The sequence below is a fragment of the Triticum dicoccoides genome, chromosome 3A (assembly GCF_002162155.2).
Source record: "Triticum dicoccoides isolate Atlit2015 ecotype Zavitan chromosome 3A, WEW_v2.0, whole genome shotgun sequence".
NCBI lineage: Eukaryota > Viridiplantae > Streptophyta > Magnoliopsida > Poales > Poaceae > Triticum > Triticum dicoccoides.
Genome location: NC_041384.1, coordinates 707,816,292 through 707,836,006, shown reverse-complemented (window position 1 = coordinate 707,836,006; position 19,715 = coordinate 707,816,292). Strand labels below are relative to the sequence as shown.

The 19,715-nt window shown below is 43.4% G+C and overlaps 2 protein-coding genes across 2 annotated transcripts in view; one reads left to right on the top strand and one right to left on the bottom strand.

Moving 5' to 3' along the window:
* The window catches only part of LOC119273032 (pentatricopeptide repeat-containing protein At4g19220, mitochondrial-like), a 30,032-nt gene extending 22,061 nt beyond the window's left edge, over nt 1-7,971 (top strand). Inside the window, exons 2-4 of the mRNA XM_037554350.1 lie at nt 3,230-6,123; nt 6,722-6,897; nt 6,980-7,971. Coding sequence (XP_037410247.1) covers nt 3,230-5,522 — 2,293 coding nt within the window. The 3' untranslated portion in view covers nt 5,523-6,123; nt 6,722-6,897; nt 6,980-7,971. The remainder of the gene's footprint in view (nt 1-3,229; nt 6,124-6,721; nt 6,898-6,979) is intronic.
* A 1,622-nt stretch (nt 7,972-9,593) lies between these two features.
* Nucleotides 9,594-19,514, bottom strand: LOC119273031 (two-component response regulator ORR24-like). The gene is made up of 7 exons (XM_037554349.1): nt 19,376-19,514; nt 19,128-19,280; nt 11,155-11,514; nt 11,053-11,069; nt 10,439-10,665; nt 9,727-10,108; nt 9,594-9,632 (listed from the first exon to the last, which is right to left on the bottom strand). Exons 1-7 carry the CDS (start codon nt 19,512-19,514, stop codon nt 9,594-9,596), a joined length of 1,317 nt encoding a protein of 438 aa, XP_037410246.1.
* Nucleotides 19,515-19,715: the final 201 nt, after the last annotated feature.

Below are 19,715 nucleotides of genomic sequence, written 5' to 3'. Positions count from 1 at the left end.
GCGAATGCCACCAAGGACCCGGTGGAGAGTAATCAGAGGCTTGACAATTCAGGTGCAGAGTGGGGCTACCAGTGTCGGAGAGGAAGGGGAGATGGGTGGGTTTAGATGAATCGACATAGGCCGTGGCAGACGTCCAAGGGCGACAACATGAAGAAGATGGCAGGAGGAGGAGGAGGAAGGCACGCCATCCATTGGATCTAGATGAGACGACCTGGAAAATTAATTCGACTAGTGCCAAAAAAAAAATTAAGGTAAACCACATATAGCCAGGGATGTCGTGCAAAAACAAAACCATGACTCTTTTTATGTTGGCATGTCTTTCTATAATGACAACTGGGAATGGAATATGAGCTTGCAACGGCGGAGCTAGGGGGACCAGCAGGGGCCACGGCTCCCGCCAACATGCATGATTTTTTTAATACCTATGCTTATTTATGTAGAGAACCATGTGGTTTGCTATATGCCTCTCTCCAAAAGTGCATTTTGACAAAATAGAGTGCTAGTATTGTGCACAGAAGATCCCACTGAAAGTGCCTTGCTTTGTTGACTTTTGTTCTCACTCCCAGCCACACACACGAGCCATCACATTCTTTTCTTTCTCATTCCTGAAGCGTCTCGCTGTCTCTCCTTCTCTGTTCTTCCAAGACCAAGGAGGAAAGATGAGGAAATTCCCCAAGAACCGCTCCTTAATTCTCTCTTTCTGCGTTTGGAGCACATCAGGAAGCACTCATCCAGGTAAAAGGTCACAGATCTGTCACTTTGTTCTTCTTATTTGTATTATCTATTTGTGGATCTGGTATTTTATTAGAACCGTGATTAATCTCTGTAGGATACTCATGGCTAAAAATAAAATGAAGACTATGGATTCTTTCTATAAGAAGAAAATTAGACTTGATGAGGCATTGGTTTCAGATGTTTCTTGTCCTGATTTGGAAGAAGCAGAGGGAGGGGGAGGGGGAGAGGAGCAGGAAGAAGAAAAAGAAGAAGATGGAGGGGAGGAGGAGCAACCTGTTGAGGAGGAGGAAGAAGAAGAGGCTCCACTTATAATTAATAGGGTCAATGATGGTAGTGGTGTTCTGGTAGTGGAAAGAGACCCAGGGCTGCGTTGCCAACTTTGGGATCGTCCTGTCAATGACCAAGAGAAAGCAAGAAAAGCGTATGTGAAGTGTGGAGCATATCACTTTAAAAAGGAAATATACCCTCCTACTGGTCCAGAAAGCCACCCACGCATGTTTCAATATCATTGGTTCAAGGCATTTCCTTGGTTAGAATACTCACCTACAGAAAATGCAGTCTTTTGCTTTCTATGTTTTCTATTTTCTAAGAAGCCACTTGGGAAAGTTGGATCAGATGTGTTCACTGTGAAAGGGTTCAAGAATTGGAGAAAGGTTAACAATGGAAAGAATTGTGCTTTCTTAACTCATATGGGAAATAGTTGTAACTCTGCTCACAACTATGCGGCCAAATGTTATGACAATTTGAAGAATCAACAATGCCATATTGAACAACTAATGGAGAGACAAACAACAGAAGATATAAGAGCAAACAGGCTGAGGCTTAGGGCAACAATTGATACATTGCGGTGGCTAGCATTTCAAGCCTGCCCTTTCCAAGGACTCATTTAGTTCATTGAACATTGATGATGTATGTTCTCTGGCCTCAAAATACTACCCCGCTGACTTTTCATAACAGGAAAGAAACAATTTGAGATGTCAACTACAACATTATGAGCTTGATGTACCTACAAATCCAAGGTTTTAGAATCTGTCAAGTGTAGGAGATCTTTGTCAACAACTTGCAAAAACAGGAAAATCAATGGATTATTATTTGATTGACATGTCATACAATATTTCCGCTCTTGTATTATTTGCTTGGACCATTACATCAAGTGTTAATTGATTTTATTTGCAGGTTAATTCGATTTGTTCTCACTTTTCCTGTCTCAACCGCAACAACCGAACGTGCATTTTCGGCAATGAAAGTTGTTAAAACAAGACTCCGAAATAAAATGGAAGACATGTTTCTAAGAGATTGCTTGTTGATCTACATCGAGAAAGAGATTGCAGTAGGATTCTCAACTGATGCAATTATTGATGAATTCAATACAACGGACCGTCGCGTGGACTTCGAGTGATAACTGTTAGTTCATCAACGTCTAATTGTACATTTTGCTTCCAACCTATTGATGTATAGAGATATGCCTATGTTATGAACACTTGGTTGGTTATATACTACATATTTTGCTATCTCAGTATGAATTTCTATATATTCTTATAAATTCCGTACACCTTATTAAATTTTGGAGTTGTGGTCAATGTTCGGCCCCCCCTTGTGTGTATTTCCTGGCTCCGCCGTTGTGAGCTTGTATAGTAAAAGCTATTTTCCATTCAGTACTACATAGAGGTGCATAATGGTGTTGTTAAGCCCCTCTTATTGCGCACATCTGCACATGTTACAGAAGTTATGGTTTGTGCCTGAATGCAAACCGTGTGTGATATCTTTCTTGTCGCTCATGATCGCTACAGAACAAGCATGCACGATAAACTGCATATGGTCGCATGGATAAATCGTGTGAAATGTGTTGCACAATCACACATGATACGAGAGGGCTAACTATTTGCGATACACTTTTCAATTGGGAGATTACATAGCGCTGAAACTACTCTAAAAGCTAGAGAAGAGAAGTTTTAATAGTAAGTTTATTTAGAGAAAGGATTAAAGCCTTCATTTAGAAAAATGAAGCCTTTCCAGACAACTTGAAAAAGACTAACCCCAATAACTTGGAACGGTCGCCACGAGGAGGGTCTATCAATTTTTTTTTTCTGGAGTGAACTGCTCCCAGCGAACGAATCAGCCCTCCCTGATCGTTCGGCGGGGGAAGGGATAAGGCAAACCCGCAATGGTCTGGAGGCTTAGTTTACTGTTTTTTTAATGCCATGAATAAAAAATACATATTTTTCCTGTAAACACAAACAAAAAAGTTGTATAATTGCCATGAATATTAGAAAAATATAAAAGATGTCATGCTACTTTATGAAAAATGCCAAGTTGATTTATAAAATGGCCATGCTACTTTACAAGAATGCCATGGCGTCAAGATGCGTGCGACGGTGATGAGAACGTGCACTGGGGTTGGCCTCCCAGGAAACGTCATCCAAATAACATGTGTGAGCGGAAGGATAGAAAACTTCCAACTCATTCTTTCTCTCCTTCCTTTGCGTTGACACAGTTCGGAACTCCGTGGAGAGCCGCCGCGCCGGACGCCGGTGGATGCTACGCCGAGCTCACAGGTTTCTCGCCGCCGTAAATCTCACCTTCCCGCCACAGCTAACCTCGACCGCATTCCCTACCCGGGCTTTCACATAGCAATAGCACTATTCCACCATGCGCCCGCCGAGGGCGAGGGCGGCGCCCGCCACCTGCTCGACGGAATGCCCCACGGAACACGGGCCAGCTCCATCGTGCGCGCGCTCAGGGCCTACGCGGTGGACGCCGTCGCCGCCCTCCACTGCGCGTCCCTCAAGTCCGGCGCGGTGCTTGACCCGCCCGTGCGCACCTCGCTCCTCACGGCCTACGCCAGGAGGAGGGGCGACGCGTGTGCCGCCCTGGCGCTGCTCGACGAGGCCGCCCACCCAGACGTGATCCTGTGGAACGCCACGCTCGATGCTCTGACACGGAGCTGCCGTCTGGGCGACGCCATGGTTCTGCTCCGGCGGATGGCGTGCGTGCTCGGGGCGTTCGATTCGGCCACCCTGGTCATCATGCTGTCGGGGGCGTCACGCGCCAGAGAGATGGACCTTGGGATGGCGCACCATGCTGCGGCCGTGAAGAGGCGCCTCGACACTGACCTAAACCTTCAGAATGCTCTCGTTGACATGTACACGAAGTGTGGGCGTTTCTGCGCTACGGAGGCTGTGTTTTGGAGGATGCCGTGTTGGGACACCACCTCATGGAATTCTATGATAGGTGGAAGCACGTTCAATGGACTTTTTGAAGTTTCGGCTTGTTACTTCAGGGAGATGATCCGTTTCATGGTTCAGGCAGATGAGGTCACCCTGTCTTCTGTCCTTGCAGCATCTTCTCGCGCAGATGGTCTTTTCTCCTTTGGGAGGTCCGTCCATGGCTATGTGGTCAAGCTTGGTTATGACGACACTGCGTCTTGCTCGGTGGCGAATTCTCTTATAACATTTTATTCAGAGCTTGGATTTACTGAGGACGCATGGAATGTCTTTGCAGGCATTTTGAGTAAAACTTTGGTATCATGGAATGCTATGATCAAGGGATTGGTGGATAATGAAAAGGTCAGCGAAGCCCTCTTTGTTTTCCAAGAAATGATATCAGGGTACCAGCCAGATCGTGCCACTTTGGTGACTGTAATTTCTGGCTGTGCTGAACAAGGACTACTCTGTGAAGGGAAAGCAATCCATGGATACATAGTCAGAAATGGCCTTCTCCATGAATCTTCTTCTGTAGGGAACAGCTTACTTGGTTTTTATATGAAATGTGATGACCCATTTACTGCTAACCTTCTGTTCAGGACAATGCCTATAAGAGACCTGATCTCATGGAACACAATGCTTTCTGGTTACTCAAGAGTTGTCTCACTGGGAGTAGAGGGTCAAGCTATGTTCAAAGAGCTGCTTTCTGAAGGTTTAAAGTGCACTTTGACCACTATACTTGCTGTTCTATCTTCATGCTCTTGTCCAGAAGACCTTAGCTTTGGCAAAGGAGTTCACTCTGTTATCCTGAAGTATGGATTTGCGAGTGCAGTTTCAGTTGTTAATGCGTTGATGCACATGTACATATGCTGGGGGGACACACTGGCTGCCTTAGCGCTGTTGGAAAGAATAATGTTGGTATCAGATATTATTTCATGGAATACAGCCATAGTAGGCTGTGTACAGAATGGACTACATGGTGACGCCTTGGAAGCCTTTCGGTTCATGCATTCATCTTTGCCACTAAATCCTGACAGCATTACACTAGTTAGTGTTTTATCAGCATGTGGAACTCTTAAACTGCACTCCCTAGGAAAGTCCATCCACTGCATGTCACTGAAGCACTTGCTTGCATGCAATTTGAGGGTGAAGAATGCCCTGTTAACCATGTATTTCCGGTTTGCAGATACTGAAAGTGCCGAGTCAATCTTCTATAGTCCCGGAGATATAAATTTGTGCTCCTGGAATTGTATGATCTCTGGCTTTGCACAGAATAACGATGGCTGGAGAGCATTGCAGTTCTATCAGAAGATTGAAGACTTCGTGCCTGATGAAATGTGTACAGTCAGTATCATCTGTGCTTGCACACAACTAGGGGATCTTAGATATGGAAAGAGCATACATGGGCATGTGGTCAGGTCTGATCTTCAAAATAATTTTTTTTCAGCATCGCTAGTTGATATGTACGGTAAGTGTGGAAGACTCGACGTTGCTGCCAGAGTATTTGAATCCTCTGCTGAAAAATCAGTTGCTTGCTGGAACTCCATGATATCAGCTTTAGGATTTCATGGGCATGGGTTGTGATCAATAGAACTTTTCTGCAAGATGATTCAGTCTGGGATGACAGCCACGAGAAGTACTTTTATTGCTCTTTTGTCAGCTTGCAGTCACTCTGGACTCACTGATGAAGGATGGGAGTATTACCACCTTATGTCAGAGAAATTTGGGATTACTCCAACAGCCGAACACCATGTATGCATCATAGACATGCTTGGACATGCTGGTCGGCTGCAGGAAGCACATAAATTTGTGGAGAGTTTACCATCCAAGGAAGCACATGGAGTTTGGGGTGCACTGTTAAGTTCTTCCAGTAACAATGCTGAACTCAGGATGGGCGAGTCCATCGCAAAGCATTTGCTCTGCCTGGAGCCTGAAAACAGTGGTTATTATGTGACAATTTCTAACCTGTATGCAAATCAAGACATGTGGGATGGTGCAGTCAAGGTTAGGGACATTTTGCAAGATAAAGGATTGATGAAGCCCCATGGTCACAGTATTGTTGGATAAAGGGTGGCAAAGGAACCATTGAAGCTATGCTGTCCAAGAAAAAATTCCACTAAATCACCAAAGGTGCACGTTCCCTTCACTATTTTTTGGCATGCAGACTCGCTCAAGCACGTTGCAGGTATCTGACTAGTTGGCTTAACTTTCCAGTTACACACTTTTCCTTGAAAATCAATGAAGTGATTGAACCTATTTACATAATTGTTATGCTGTTTGTGGATTGATCACTCTTGAACTAATTTTGCAAGTATGTTACTGGGGATAAGCAAAACAAAATGAGATTTTACTCCAAAGGTTTTCGTCCTTTAAGAAATAGAAAATTAAATAAAATAAACGGGAGGGCAAGCTGTGATGTATCATACTACTCTGTTATTATTCTGAGCCAAACAAGCTTATGCCTGTGAGAAAGAAAAGTTGAAACGAAGTATGTTAATGAGCTCAAGTGTTTATATGTCATGTTATTTTTTTGGACGCCCTTCATTACCTCATCTAGATTACTTTTCACAAGTGTTACGGCACTTTATTATGAAATTCATCTAGTCATTGAAGTCCTCCCCACTTGTGCCAAGAGGTCCTGGGTTCGAACCAGCCTCTCTGCATTGCACTTTGCAGGGGTAAGACTAGGTTCCTATAATCCCTCCCCAGACCCCACCTTGTGTGGGAGCTTCTATGCACTGGGTCTGTCCTTTATTTCTTAAACAACTGTTTGTTTCATGTAGGTGGTCCTGTTAATCAGCCACTTAATCTTATCTCATATTCAGGGAATATGTTCTGACATCGCTATCCAGTATGCATCGAGTCAATCTTGTGATAAGCCAACTTTGCAACATTCTGCCAACGACCATACAGCTGCAATTCTGAATCCGGCATTTCGGCACTTGACACAGTTTTCCAGGTTGATGCTGGTCTACACCGTGGCGCCATCATGGGTGTCCATGTGGCTAGTTTCTTTTTCTAATGTTTGTACATTTTTGCAGAAGATGCTAACCAGAGGTTTGTCTGTACGGCAACGCACTTGAGAGCCAAGGAAAAGCAAGATCCAACGGTATGAAAATTCTGCAATGATGGTACACTGCGTGCCAAAATTCGCAGTTTAGGCGGGCATGCTACAACTAGTTTTGGATTGATAAATGGAGGAGCAGACAAATTGGGTGGTTATAATTGGGTGTTTGGGCGCAGGCAGGCAGACACGGAGCATGTGGCCGCACTGGAAGCCAGCCTAGAAAAATACTCTGGAGTGGACAGCCATTAATCACCACCGTCCTCTCTCTACAACTCCAGCCTGCCTGCTTGCCAGGATCTCTCTCTCTCTCTCTCTAACATTTCTAATCACTAATAAAGCTTGTGTCAGTCCTTTTTTGGGCAAGATTTGTTGTCACTGGGCAGTATTCTCCAGTTATGTTGAGCACATGGGCATGGAGGAAGCTATTGCTAGCTGGGAGCAATACACCCGTACACTAATAGATGGGCATTCCCCATAGTTGTGTGATTCCTGTGCCATATTTGATGCAGCACATCTGATAAAGACAATTGCTTTCTGGAAAGGCAGCTGCTGGCTCTGTCTGCAGGGGAGAATATATATGTGGCACCTGTGTCTGCAGGTTCTTTCTTTAGTTCCTTTCCACAGTAAGCAATCTGCCATCTGGATCAGTTCTACCCAAAAAGGGAACAAAGAATTAGGAGATTAAACTAATTTAGAATTATTTTAGTCACATCTTTCCAGAGTAAGAAGTTGCAGTGGATCATTTTACAAAAAGAGGAGACAGATAACTTAGAATATTGTTAGTCTCGGGAGGTGAAGATTAATGTACCAGTACCTATGATGTGACATAAAAATTGGTATGAATTTGGATAATGTGGCTAGTTTGGGGTGAATCGAAGCTGCGTAAGATATTGTTTATGCCGATTGCCTAAGCATGACATTGATTAGCTTTGCTAAAGATGTTTGTATCATGAAAGAGGAGGGACGCTTTGGGTATGTATGTTTCATGTAGCAGAGTGCCTCAAATCATTCAGACACATCCTATGTGTGCCATTATTAAAAGCAGATAAAGAGCCTAGCAAGCTTACATAGATCCTAATGTTAATCTGGTTCCTTTCACTTTTGGACGAGAAACCACATCGCATGATCTACACCTTCTTAACCATGTGAAGCTGCACATGTTTGAGGTATAGTCTTTACTAGTGAGACCAAAGCCTAAACACCACCTTTCGTTCCATTCAATCCTACAGTTTCAAACCCCCCTTTTTACATTATGTTCTAACTTAGTTTATTTTCGCGTTCTAATTTGTAGTTTAGTTAAAACTCCTTTTATTCTCGTTTCCTAGCAACAGATAGAATAGACCATTTCCAAATTATGGTTTGGGTGCGAATAGAGCTACACAAACAACATAGTTGCAGGGTTGGTAGTGGCTTCCAATTCGCTCCGTGTGGGATTCAACACTTATCATGAAATGCAATAGCCATTTGCACTTGCAGGTCATCAAAGACATCGACTCAACTCACTATGACCTAGCCCAACACAAACCAAAATGAATTTACCATGGTCTGTCCCCTCTCACGTCTAGTGAAAGCCCTACACAGATCAGGCCCCACGGATCAGTGCATCGTCTGAAACCATATGTGGGAGGGTCGGAACTAAGCATGCCACTTAATTCAAGGGTTCATAGAAGTTCTCAAGGGCCTACGGGCATTTTGTTTACGGCTCTGTCAATGATCGGTATTAGAGCACTTCTGCCTCCCTTAGCATATCCTACTTCCACATAAAACAAAAGTGTTCCTTGGGGGGCTGTCTGGGAAGGTTGCTTCCTGGTGACCAGGTGGATAAGAGACATGGCCCTTCTAATGGCTTGTGCGTTCTCCATGGGGAGGGAGAAAACGTTAACCATATCTTTTTCTCATGTATCCTAGTGAAGATCATGTGGGCTAGCGTTAGAAAAAAAATCATAATTTTGCCTAGAAAACCTCTAGCTTCACTGATTTCTTTTCCATTGACCAAAGTGTTCCCTCTTTGCATTGAAAAATGATTTGGACATGATTTCGATGCTTTGTTGGTCCTTTTGGACGACGCGCAATAATATGGCAAGATACCTGCATTTTCAAAATGTCTATATGTCTTTAGTTGTGGCTTCTAGTGAAAATTTGAAGAAAAAGCTATGGATGAAGAATATACGGCTCTAATGAAGAGTAACACCTAACACTTAGTACTCAACCTCGAGGTAAAAACATGATGGGCCACAAACAAGTTTGTCCCAGGTATAAAGTGTGCCTTGCTACTACAGGCTTTAAGAAACATTAATGTTTTCATTATCAGGATGCTAACCCTATTGTAAAAGCTTCCACCATAAGACTTGTATTACGCACAACAGTCTCCAAAGGGTGGTGTTTATGTTTATTGTGCAGAACATGTCAATTCCCAATGTTATGCAAGAGGAAGTGTATCTCAAAGAACCACTGGTATATGAAAATGGCTACACATATCACTATGTTTGCAAACTTGTCAAAGCACTCTATTGCCTTAAAGAGGTCCCTCGAGCAACATACTCTTCACCAAGTATCTCATGCGTTGGACATGCCAACATACATAACTATCATGGTTCCTCCACGATAGCGTCATCTCCTGTGAAATCCTACATTGAGAGAAAAGTGTTATTTAAGTACACATGTGCAACTCAATAATTCATATCTAGCGCATAGATTCATATAAATGAGAAAAATTCTTACTTCTAGGTTCATGTTGGAAAGTATATCATCGATTGAGAAGGCATTGATTTCATTCAGTTGATCATTAAGAGGTTGATGATCAAGTGCGCCTTCTTGCATAGGAAGAATACTACCTCCATCCCCGCCATCAAGCAGCTGAGTCAACGAGAAGAAATCGTCTGTCTGAAGGTTGTGAAGCATCGAAGTAGTTCTTTCACTGTTGACTAGATGAGTATCTTTAGTTGAAGTTCTACTTGCATCAAGTGCAGAGCTACCATTCAACATCGTTCCTACTGAGCTTGTGTTGCTTGGCATGTTAAATGGTGCCATCTGCTCAGTGAAGCCTCCCACTGATGTGGTGTTGCTTATGAATGGTGCCTTTTCAATTTGCATAGGAAGCCGACTAGATGACATGACATAGCTCTCTAGTTGGTTGATCTGTGGAAAGTTCACCTATGATGCGGCAAGAGACCTCCCGCCACCAACTGTTGTATTTGCAAATGAACTTTGATGATTGGAAGGGGTTTTGCCTTTGCTTGTCTCCATTAGCTTGCCACACATGAGGTCCGCACAGGAATTACTATAATTTAATGAAGGAAATTCATCTAACATTATCTCATTGGGTATGTTGTTGTATAGGCTTACGGGAGGGTCACCAAAACCTGTGAATCTTATCGCATCCGACGGTTGTTTCCCAACATACCTCGACATTCTACCATCATGGAGGTATGACCCCATGTAGAAGTTGCTTTGGGTGTTCATCGGAGGAGCCAAGTGACCCGTTGCACCATAGTTGTTTGTACTCCAAGAGGCAGTGTCGCCAGAGGACGCACTCCATCTTCCATGTTCATGATTATGCATGAAATTGCCCTTGTTGTTCATGTTGTACGATGAGTTCCATCTTTCATATACATCACCAGAGGGATTTGAGTTGACTCTTTTTAAGTGCAATCTATACTTCTGAAATAAAAAGATAGACAAAATAACAAGTTATGAGATGGATGCTCATCGGAAAAAATAACGGTAAATATGTGAGTACAAAAAGAACCGAAGATGTTGCATGGGTAAAAATACTCATAAAAATATGGGGCATGCATTATATGAGATAAGCCTCGCATTTTAAGGGACACATTTAATTAAAATTACACTTCATGATAGTTGCATTACTAGAGCTTTGACTGATATGTCCCCCAGAAAATAAAAGCTTGCACTTAATATGACAAAATGTTAGACTACGAATAATAGTAAGAAAAACATAGAAATTAAGCATGAAGGTTGAAAACAAACCTGTAGATGACTTGCGATATTCTCTCTACCGAGGCAATCCACATTCATTAGCTCCAATACCTTTTTTGGAACAGCCCCTACAATTATGTAATAAAAAATTATAATGAAAATATGGAGCAGTCAGCATTGTCGATGAATGAGGCACAAGATGTGAATTCTTACTATCAAGGCCAATCTGGTTGATAGCTTCTAGAAACTTGTTATGCAGCTTAATTGTCCATGTCACCCTGGGCTTTCTGTGGGTGGCGGATATACATGTGCTCTCATTGTGCTTGTTAGAATCATCTCCAGCATTTCTCTTATTTCCCAATAACTTACTCTTGTCAGCAGTCGCTGGTTGAACTCTCTGGACATCACTGTCATGATCGCCGATGTGGCTTATTGCTTTGGGATTTCTCCACCTTTGAACATGTTGCCATATGTTTTTGAGCTCATGAGTACACACTGGCTTCACCATAAAGTCAGACGCGCCATGATCTATCCCCTTCATCACAACCTTCTTGTTGCAATCAACGGATATCACTGCATGCCATATGACCAATGACTTAGAGTTAGAATTTAGAAATTCACAAAAATCTATGAAGTGTACATATGTTTTGGTCAAAGTGCCTATAGACAAAAAAAGCATTTCAAAGTTCAATTTTATAATTCTGCTTCTATGCAGACTAAATTGGAAAAATTTCACACATTCAATAGGAAGATACGGAAACAATGGCTAAAACAATAACGGTAACACAATGCGTAAGCCATATCAGGACATGTTCCGCGTAGGGAAAACACATCATCATGTCTAACTATTGGTGAACCCGAAGATCAAGTAATATTATTGGCAGTCAACCATGTTTCTCTAGCATACTCGGTAACATCTATCGGCCCATGTAACGCTATAAGCATTTTAAGTAATCACACTCATATTAATTTTTAAACATTAATCACCATTGTCAATAGCTTTTTATTGCAACTAGCTAATTGTCTGTGCTTGCCACCGAGGCATACATATTCTACATGATAAGTTCCATAATTAATGTGGTCCTCCCGTCCAGTGCTCGATGATACTTTTTATAATGAATGTGATACTCCCGTCCAAAGAATGATACTCTCCATAACTAACATGGTCCTCTCGTCCAATGCTCGATGATACTTTCCATAAATTAATGTCTAGATAATTGACATGTGTAAATAACTATATAGCTAATTAATTACATGCAGCTGTGGGCGAGGCAGAGATTGGGCAAGAATTATCTCGGACAATTTTTGGGCATTAATAGTAGAGATTCAGGAAAATAAGTATGTGTGGTTGCACTGTCTGTGAAAGTAATTTGACTACAAATTATGTGCTGGTTCAAAGCCGACAAATATGCAGTATTGTAGGTATTACCCATGGTTAACCTACTCGATGTATGTACTTAAAAGTGACACTCCTACTTTATATGCTATTCTCGAGAGTAAATAGTCATAAGGAGTAACAACTTTAAGAAGAATGAACATTTTGCTGCAACACTCCGTCTTTGCTGCAACTTCCGCCTCAGCCGCTGGGTAATGACCGTTTTGTGCGATTTATGAAGCATGACGAGGGGGAAAATTTTAGGGGCGTTCAGGGTTTTCGCCAGGGACTTCTTATGTTTCTTGGTATTCCGCTGGACCTTCGCAACACTGAATGCATTAGGGCAGCTGTGAATACTTTTGGCAAATTTCACCATTGGATCAGTGAGGACCCCTATTTGGTTCGCTCTTTGATTTTTGCTTCATTCCCAGAGGATATTCTTGTGCCACGTGATGTGGTCTTCATGGATTTTGCGGCCTATGATGGGGCGCGGGTTTCTTGGACTGCGCCTCTATACATTTTGGGGGCAAACTTTGCTGAGCAAATGCCCCAGGATGAAGATTGGATGCCCATCAATGGAAATCCGCATCCAGTTCTGGGTGTTCCTTTCCCTGAGCTACCTCAGTTTAACCTTCCTGCCTACCCCGCCTTGGGGTGGAATGCAGTCCCTCCTCCGCCGCCAGAGCCTGTGATCATTGAAGTAGCTGAGGACAATTGGGGAAATGGCCAAGACAATGCTGAGCCTGAACCTGTTCAAGATCAAGAATCAATGGTGGTGGATCTCTCTGCCCAACCAAGCTCTGCTACTGACCAAGATCCACCCGTCATTGTGGTGGAGGATGATCTATCTGAAGCAACTATGTTGCCTGTAGTCAATGAAGATGCAGCAAACAATTGGGCTATTGTGGTGTATCAGCCTCCTGCTGTCACGGAGGAGATTGCTCTACCTACGATTCCTTTTGGGCCTCCTTTGCCCCCGGAGATGATTTGTAGGAGGTCTTTTGAGAACCTTCTGCAAGCTCCTGTAGCGTTCTCTGTGCCCAGGCCAGTACTGCTGCAGCCTTTGTCACCAGTTGTTCTGTCTAAGAGGAGCTGGGATTTGGCTTTCAGCGATTCGGACCTGCCACGACTTACATGGAGGGAAGAGGAGCCAGCTAGGCCAGTTGCCAGGGCACTTTTTTCTGATCCTGTTGATGTGCAACCTGTGCAGGTTCCCCCTTCTGCTGCGGTTAAAGCTCACAGGCCCCGAAAGACTCTGGCGCCAACTCCAATTGTCGACACCACAGTTCGACGCTGCACCAAAAGCTCGGCCCAGCGTGATGGTTTCAAGCCCACATTCCAAGAGCTCGCACTACAGCCCAAGAGAAAGAAGCCCAAGGCCAAGCCTTTCACGGCCCACATGTATGAAGAGCCTGCTTCTGATGAAATTCCTCCTGCAATCCCTGTCAGTAGACTCCAAGAAGTTGGACGCGAGCTTCAGATTGATGCTGCTCTGCTATCTGTGGATGCACTTATGGTGGACCCACCTGCTGTAGCTTCGCCTTGATATAATGATTAGAGTGTCCCTGGCATATTGGGTTTCGCAAGCCCTTAACTTTGCTTTATCTTTATTTTTTGTCAATTTTCTGCTTCTGGAACCTTGGTGCTTGGTAATGTTGGGACAGACTAGACTGTGCTCGGTTAGACATGTGGTATTGTGTTCCATGTGGTTTCTGGTCTTTATCTTTTGCTATAATGAGTAATTCTTGTAGAAACTGGAATGTTCTGTGTTGGAATGTAAGAGGTCTGAACTCTGAAGCTAGACAGAGAGCTATTAGGAAGAAAATTGAGGAAAGCCGATGTTCAATAGCTTGTCTGCAAGAAACAAAATGTGCTTCTTTTGACTCTAGGACAATCAAATCTTTCTGCCCTAAAAGATTTGACTCTTTTGTCTGTTCTCCTTCAATTGGAGCCTCTGGTGGTATTACTGTTGTCTGGAATTCTACAGTTTTTAGTGGCATTGTAATTGAAGTAAAGCAGTTTGCTGTGGTTGTTCAGTTTACTTCCAGGCAAAATAATGAAACTTGGACTCTTGTGGCTGTTTATGGCCCTTGTCAGGGTGTAGCCAGGGACAACTTTGCGGATTGGTTATACAACCTGGTCATACCTATCAATGAGCACTGGTTGCTACTTGGCGATTTCAATTTCCTCCGATCTGTGGATAACAGAAACTTACCTGGGGGGGACATAAATGACATGTTCATTTTTAACGAGATTATTGGTCACCTGGGCCTCCTTGAGCTTCCAATCAAAGGCAGATCCTACACATGGTCCAATATGCAGGACACCCCACTTCTTGAGCAGCTAGACTGATTTTTTACTTCTGTAGATTGGATTTCCGATTATCCCATGACTGAAGTTCTGCCCCTGGCTCGGACTGCATCCGATCATGTGCCTTGTTTAGTGTCCATCAAGACTTCCATTCCAAAATCAAATATCTTTAGGTTTGAAAACTATTGGATTGAACTGGAGGGTTTCATGAACTGTGTTGAATCTTCTTGGAAGCAGCCCTCTCGGAAAACACACATAACTGCTAAAATTGCAGACAAATTTAAATGTTTGAGAATGTGTCTTAAGAGATGGCAAATGAATATTTCCAAATTGAGGTTATTGATCAGCAAATGGAATCATGTCATCTTCCTTATGGACGAATTAGAGGAGTGGAGGCCTCTCTTTATTCAAGAGAACAATTTCAGAAGAATTGTCAAAACCCATCTGGAAAAGCTCCTGCACTTACAGTTTCTGTACTGGAAGAAGCGATGCTCTATCCGGTACTTTAAGGTGGGGGGAGAAAACACTAAATTCTTCCATGCTATGGCCACTGAGAGACACAGGAGGAACTCTATAGCTAGTTTAAGACTACCTGATGGAACTGTAGTCTCTGATCACTCCCAAATGGCTGGAATTCTCTGGAGTTGTTTTAAGAATAGAATGGGCACCTCTAGAGGGATTGTGATGGGTTTTGATTTGTCTACACTTATCTCTCCAGTGTCTGGCCTTGAGGTGCTCACTAGGCCTTTTAAGAAGGAGGAAATGGACAATATGGTCAAGCATATGCCTGTGGATAAAGCACCTGGTCCTGATGGATTTAATGGTTTGTTTTTTAAGAAATGCTGGCACCTTATTTCTGGGGAATTTTATGAGCTAGCTCAGGCTTTTCATGAGGGAGTGGCTGTCTTAGAAAACATCAATAGTTCTTTTATTACTCTGGTGCCCAAAAAACTTTCTCCTGAGGAAGTGGGTGACTTCAGACCTATCTCTCTCACTAGTATGGGGCTTAAATTTTTGTCCAAAATGGCTGCAAATAGATTTCAAGCAATGATTATGCAGTGCATCCATAAGAACCAATATGGTTTCATTAAGACCAGAACAATACAGGACTGTCTGGGTTGGACTTTTGAATACTTGCATCAATGCCATCAGTCAAAAAGGCCAATAGTAATCCTCAAATTGGATTTTGAAAAGGCTTTTGACTCTATTGAGCATGAAGCTATCTTTCAAATTCTTAGATATAAGGGCTTCAATGATAAGTGGATTCTCTGGATGAAACAGCTTCTTACCACTGGTACTTCTTCTATTCTGCTCAATGGAGTCCCTGGGAGGAAGTTTGTTTGTAAGAAAGGAGTTAGACAGGGTGACCCTGTATCTTCCCTGCTATTTGTCATAGCTGCTGACCTGCTACAAACAGTCATTAATGATATGTACAGGAAGGGACTTCTGCATTTACCCATACCCTGCCATGATACAGACTACCCTGTGATCCAGTATGCAGATGATACTTTGATCATCCTCCCTGCAGACAGGGCTCAACTACTGGCTCTGAAAGATATGCTACAGGTGTTCTCTCAGTCCACTGGTCTGGATGTCAACTATCAAAAGTCCTTTATTATTCCAATCAATGTTGACAATGCTGTAATGAAGGATTTGGCAACTGCTTTTGGCTGCACAATTGGTACAATGCCATTTACTTACCTGGGATTACCTGTGGGGACCACAAGACCCAAAATGGTAGACTTCATGCCACTGGTTGACTGTATGGAGAGAAGAATGACTGCCAGCTCTTCTTTCCTTAACCAAGGAGAAAGGCTACAGTTTCTAAACTCTGCTCTATCCTCTTTACCAGTTTTCTTTATGGGTAGTCTTGCTCTCCCAGCTGGTATTCTGAAACAGTTGGAAAGAATTCAAAGACAGTGCTTGTGGAGAAAACATAGAGATGAGCCAGCCCCATCTCTGGCTGCTTGGGAACTAATATGTAGGCCAAAAAACAAAGGAGGTCTTGGTATTCTTAATCTGGGGGTTCAGAATGTGGCTCTCCTCCTCAAGCATGCCAGTAATTTCTTGAACAAACGAGAAATTCCTTGGGTATCCCTAGTTTGGGATTCATATTATTTTGAGAGAATGCCCCAGGGAACAAATGATTGTGGCTCCTTCTGGTGGAGAGATATTTGTAAAGTCATGCAGCATTTTAGGGACTGCTCCTGGGTGCAGATCAATGAAGGGGACACTGCTCTATTTTGGTCTGATAACTGGGACCTTGGCTCTGAAACATCTAGTTTGCAGGCAAGATTCCCAAGGCTTTTCTCTTTTGCCAAGGATCCCTGGGTCTCAATTAAGGATACTTTTAATACCCATGATCTGCACCAACTTTTTCATCTTCCCTTATCGGCTCAAGCTTTTGATGAGTTAAATCTGATAAAGGATTTAATGGACTCACACAGAAGAGACCCCAGCTCGAAGGACTGTTGGTTCTGGCAGGGCTCTTCCAAGTTTTACAAGCCCAAGATGTTTTACTCACACTCCTTTCAGACTGAGTCCTTCAATCCTTTGCTCTGTTGGATATGGAAATCCTCCTGTACTCTCAAAATCAAGGTCTTTGCTTGGATGCTTGTTATGGACAGGTTGAACACCAAGGATATGGTTCAGAGAAGACACTGGCACATGGAGGATGGTGTCCACTGTAGGCTATGCCCTTTGCAGGCTAGGGAAACCAGGGATCACTTGTTCTTCAATTGCAATTTCAGTGTAAGGGTCTGGAATTATCTGCAAATTGATTGGTCTGCTGGTACCTCCATGATTGAGCTGGTTACTCAGGCAAGGAGAAATTTTGATAGGCCTTTCTTCTCTGAAGTGGTATTCATTGCTTGCTGGCATATTTGGATCATCAGAAATGCCAAAGTGTTCAGAAATGAGAGGGCAAGTTTCAATAAATGGAGGTTTGCTTTCAGGCAGGATATTAGCCTCATGCAGCACAGAATCAGAGCTGCTTACAAGGATGACCTGCTCAAGTGGATTTCTTACCTCCCCCCTTAAGCTAGTTTGGTAGGGCTTTCTTTTTTCTTCTTTCTTGTAACCTGGTTACTCCTTGTAATCAACTTGTTGTATCTGTTTTCTTCAATAAAGTTTGGATCTGCTGTGGGGGTCTTGACCCACAGTTCCCAGTCAAAAAAAACTGTAAGGAGAATGAAGATGAGTAGTAATCTCAATCTTAATAATACCAATACAACATAGGTATAATTGTAGTATTCATGCAACCCTAGCAAACATATGTGGTACAATTGTGTACTTTGTGTGATTGGTAGAACACGGATTTTAATATTAGCTTTGGAAACAACTAAATATAACTTGGTCATATCATGAACTATGAATAGATTATAGTTTTCGTTCTTATTGGTAGGATTTTACAATTAATTGAGATGATATAAAATTAAATTCTAGATGTCCATAAATACAACCAACGAACACATGGATAGTGGGGTCTACGTTACATTGGAGTGATAGAGACTCTCATTAAGCCAAACTACTCCTTTCTAAAATTAAATTGTAATACGCCTATCGAACACATGGATGTGTAATCTATGTTACACTGGAGTGACACAAACTCTCACTAGGACAAATTAGCCATTAGAGTGAGCATGTCTCTAGCCTACTAAACAGTATCAACCAAATTATTGAAAACAATAATTGGGATCTCATAATCACGTGCTATCCACGTTTGTTCCCCTTTCCCACCATCCATCCGATCTGATGGATGAATGGTTAGATAGGATCCTATTGTTTTGCGCTAGAAACCAACACTACGTCCCCTACTAACTGATGTGTCGCTCCACCTCCGCTCTCCTGCCCCACTCGCCATCCGATCATATGGATGGTTAGATAGGATGCCATTGGTTTGGGCTAGAAACCGACAATACGTCCCCTACTAACTCATGTGTCGCTCCACCTCCGCTCTCCCGCCCCACTCGCCATCCGATCGGACGGATGGCTGGATAGGATGCCATTGGTTTGGGCTAGAAACCGACAATATGTCCCCTACTAACTCATGTGTCACTCCACCTCCGCTCTCCCGCCCCACTCGCCATCCGATCGGACGGATGGCTGGATAAGATGCCATTGGTTTGGGCTAGAAACCGACAATACGCCCCCTACTAACTCATCCGTCGCTCCACCTCCGCTCTCCTACCCCACTCGCCATCCGATCGGACGGATGAATGGTTGGATGGGACCCCGACACCCCGTTGGTTCGGACTCAATGGGGATCCCGTTCTTTAGAACTCTTCCAGGTTAGAAATAGAGTGCCGGTGCCGTGCATGTGTACGTGGTTTCATAAAATCGTCCTAAATATATAGGATCTCACATGCTGCCCAAAGAAATTAATATCCTCTCAGGGTAACTCCAAGATTGAGGAGTAAAAGCACGTTGTTAAGAACAATTGTCAATGCTCATGGATGCAAAACACAAAAATTGGACTTTGGATTGAGAGCAGTGAGAGTACTGATGACGGGCAGATCCATCTGGAGGCGGATGAGCTCGAGGAGCTTGAAGCCGTCCATGTCCGGCATGCGCACGTCGGTGATGACGAGGTCGAACTGCTGCTTCCCTGCCATGAGCATCCTCAGCGCCGTCTTTGCATCCATCACCGTCGTTGCTGCATAGCGGCAAGCATTATTGGCGAGAAACAAATAGATCACAAGGCCCAGATTCTAATGGACTATGGCGGAGTGGAGGGATCAAGAGACTCACGTTGGTACTTGCAACGGTGCAAGAGGGCTTCTAGTACCGTGAGGCAGACGCGGTCGTCGTCGACGACGAGGATGCGTAACCCCTCCGGGAACTTGTCATCCGCCGCATCCTCCATCATCTGCCTTCGGTCCCCACCCATCGTGGCCATGTTTTCCGAACTTCTTCCCACCTGGAAAAGCAAACGCCATCAAGAAAATTACTGATTAAAAAACAAGTCAACACAAACCTCACAGCCATCTAAGAACACAACCCAAAACCTCTATTAGCTTCCTCGTCTCAGGACACAACTGAAGTTACTGAACAATCCGGATTTCAGAGGAGTGGTGAGAAGGGATGGAGG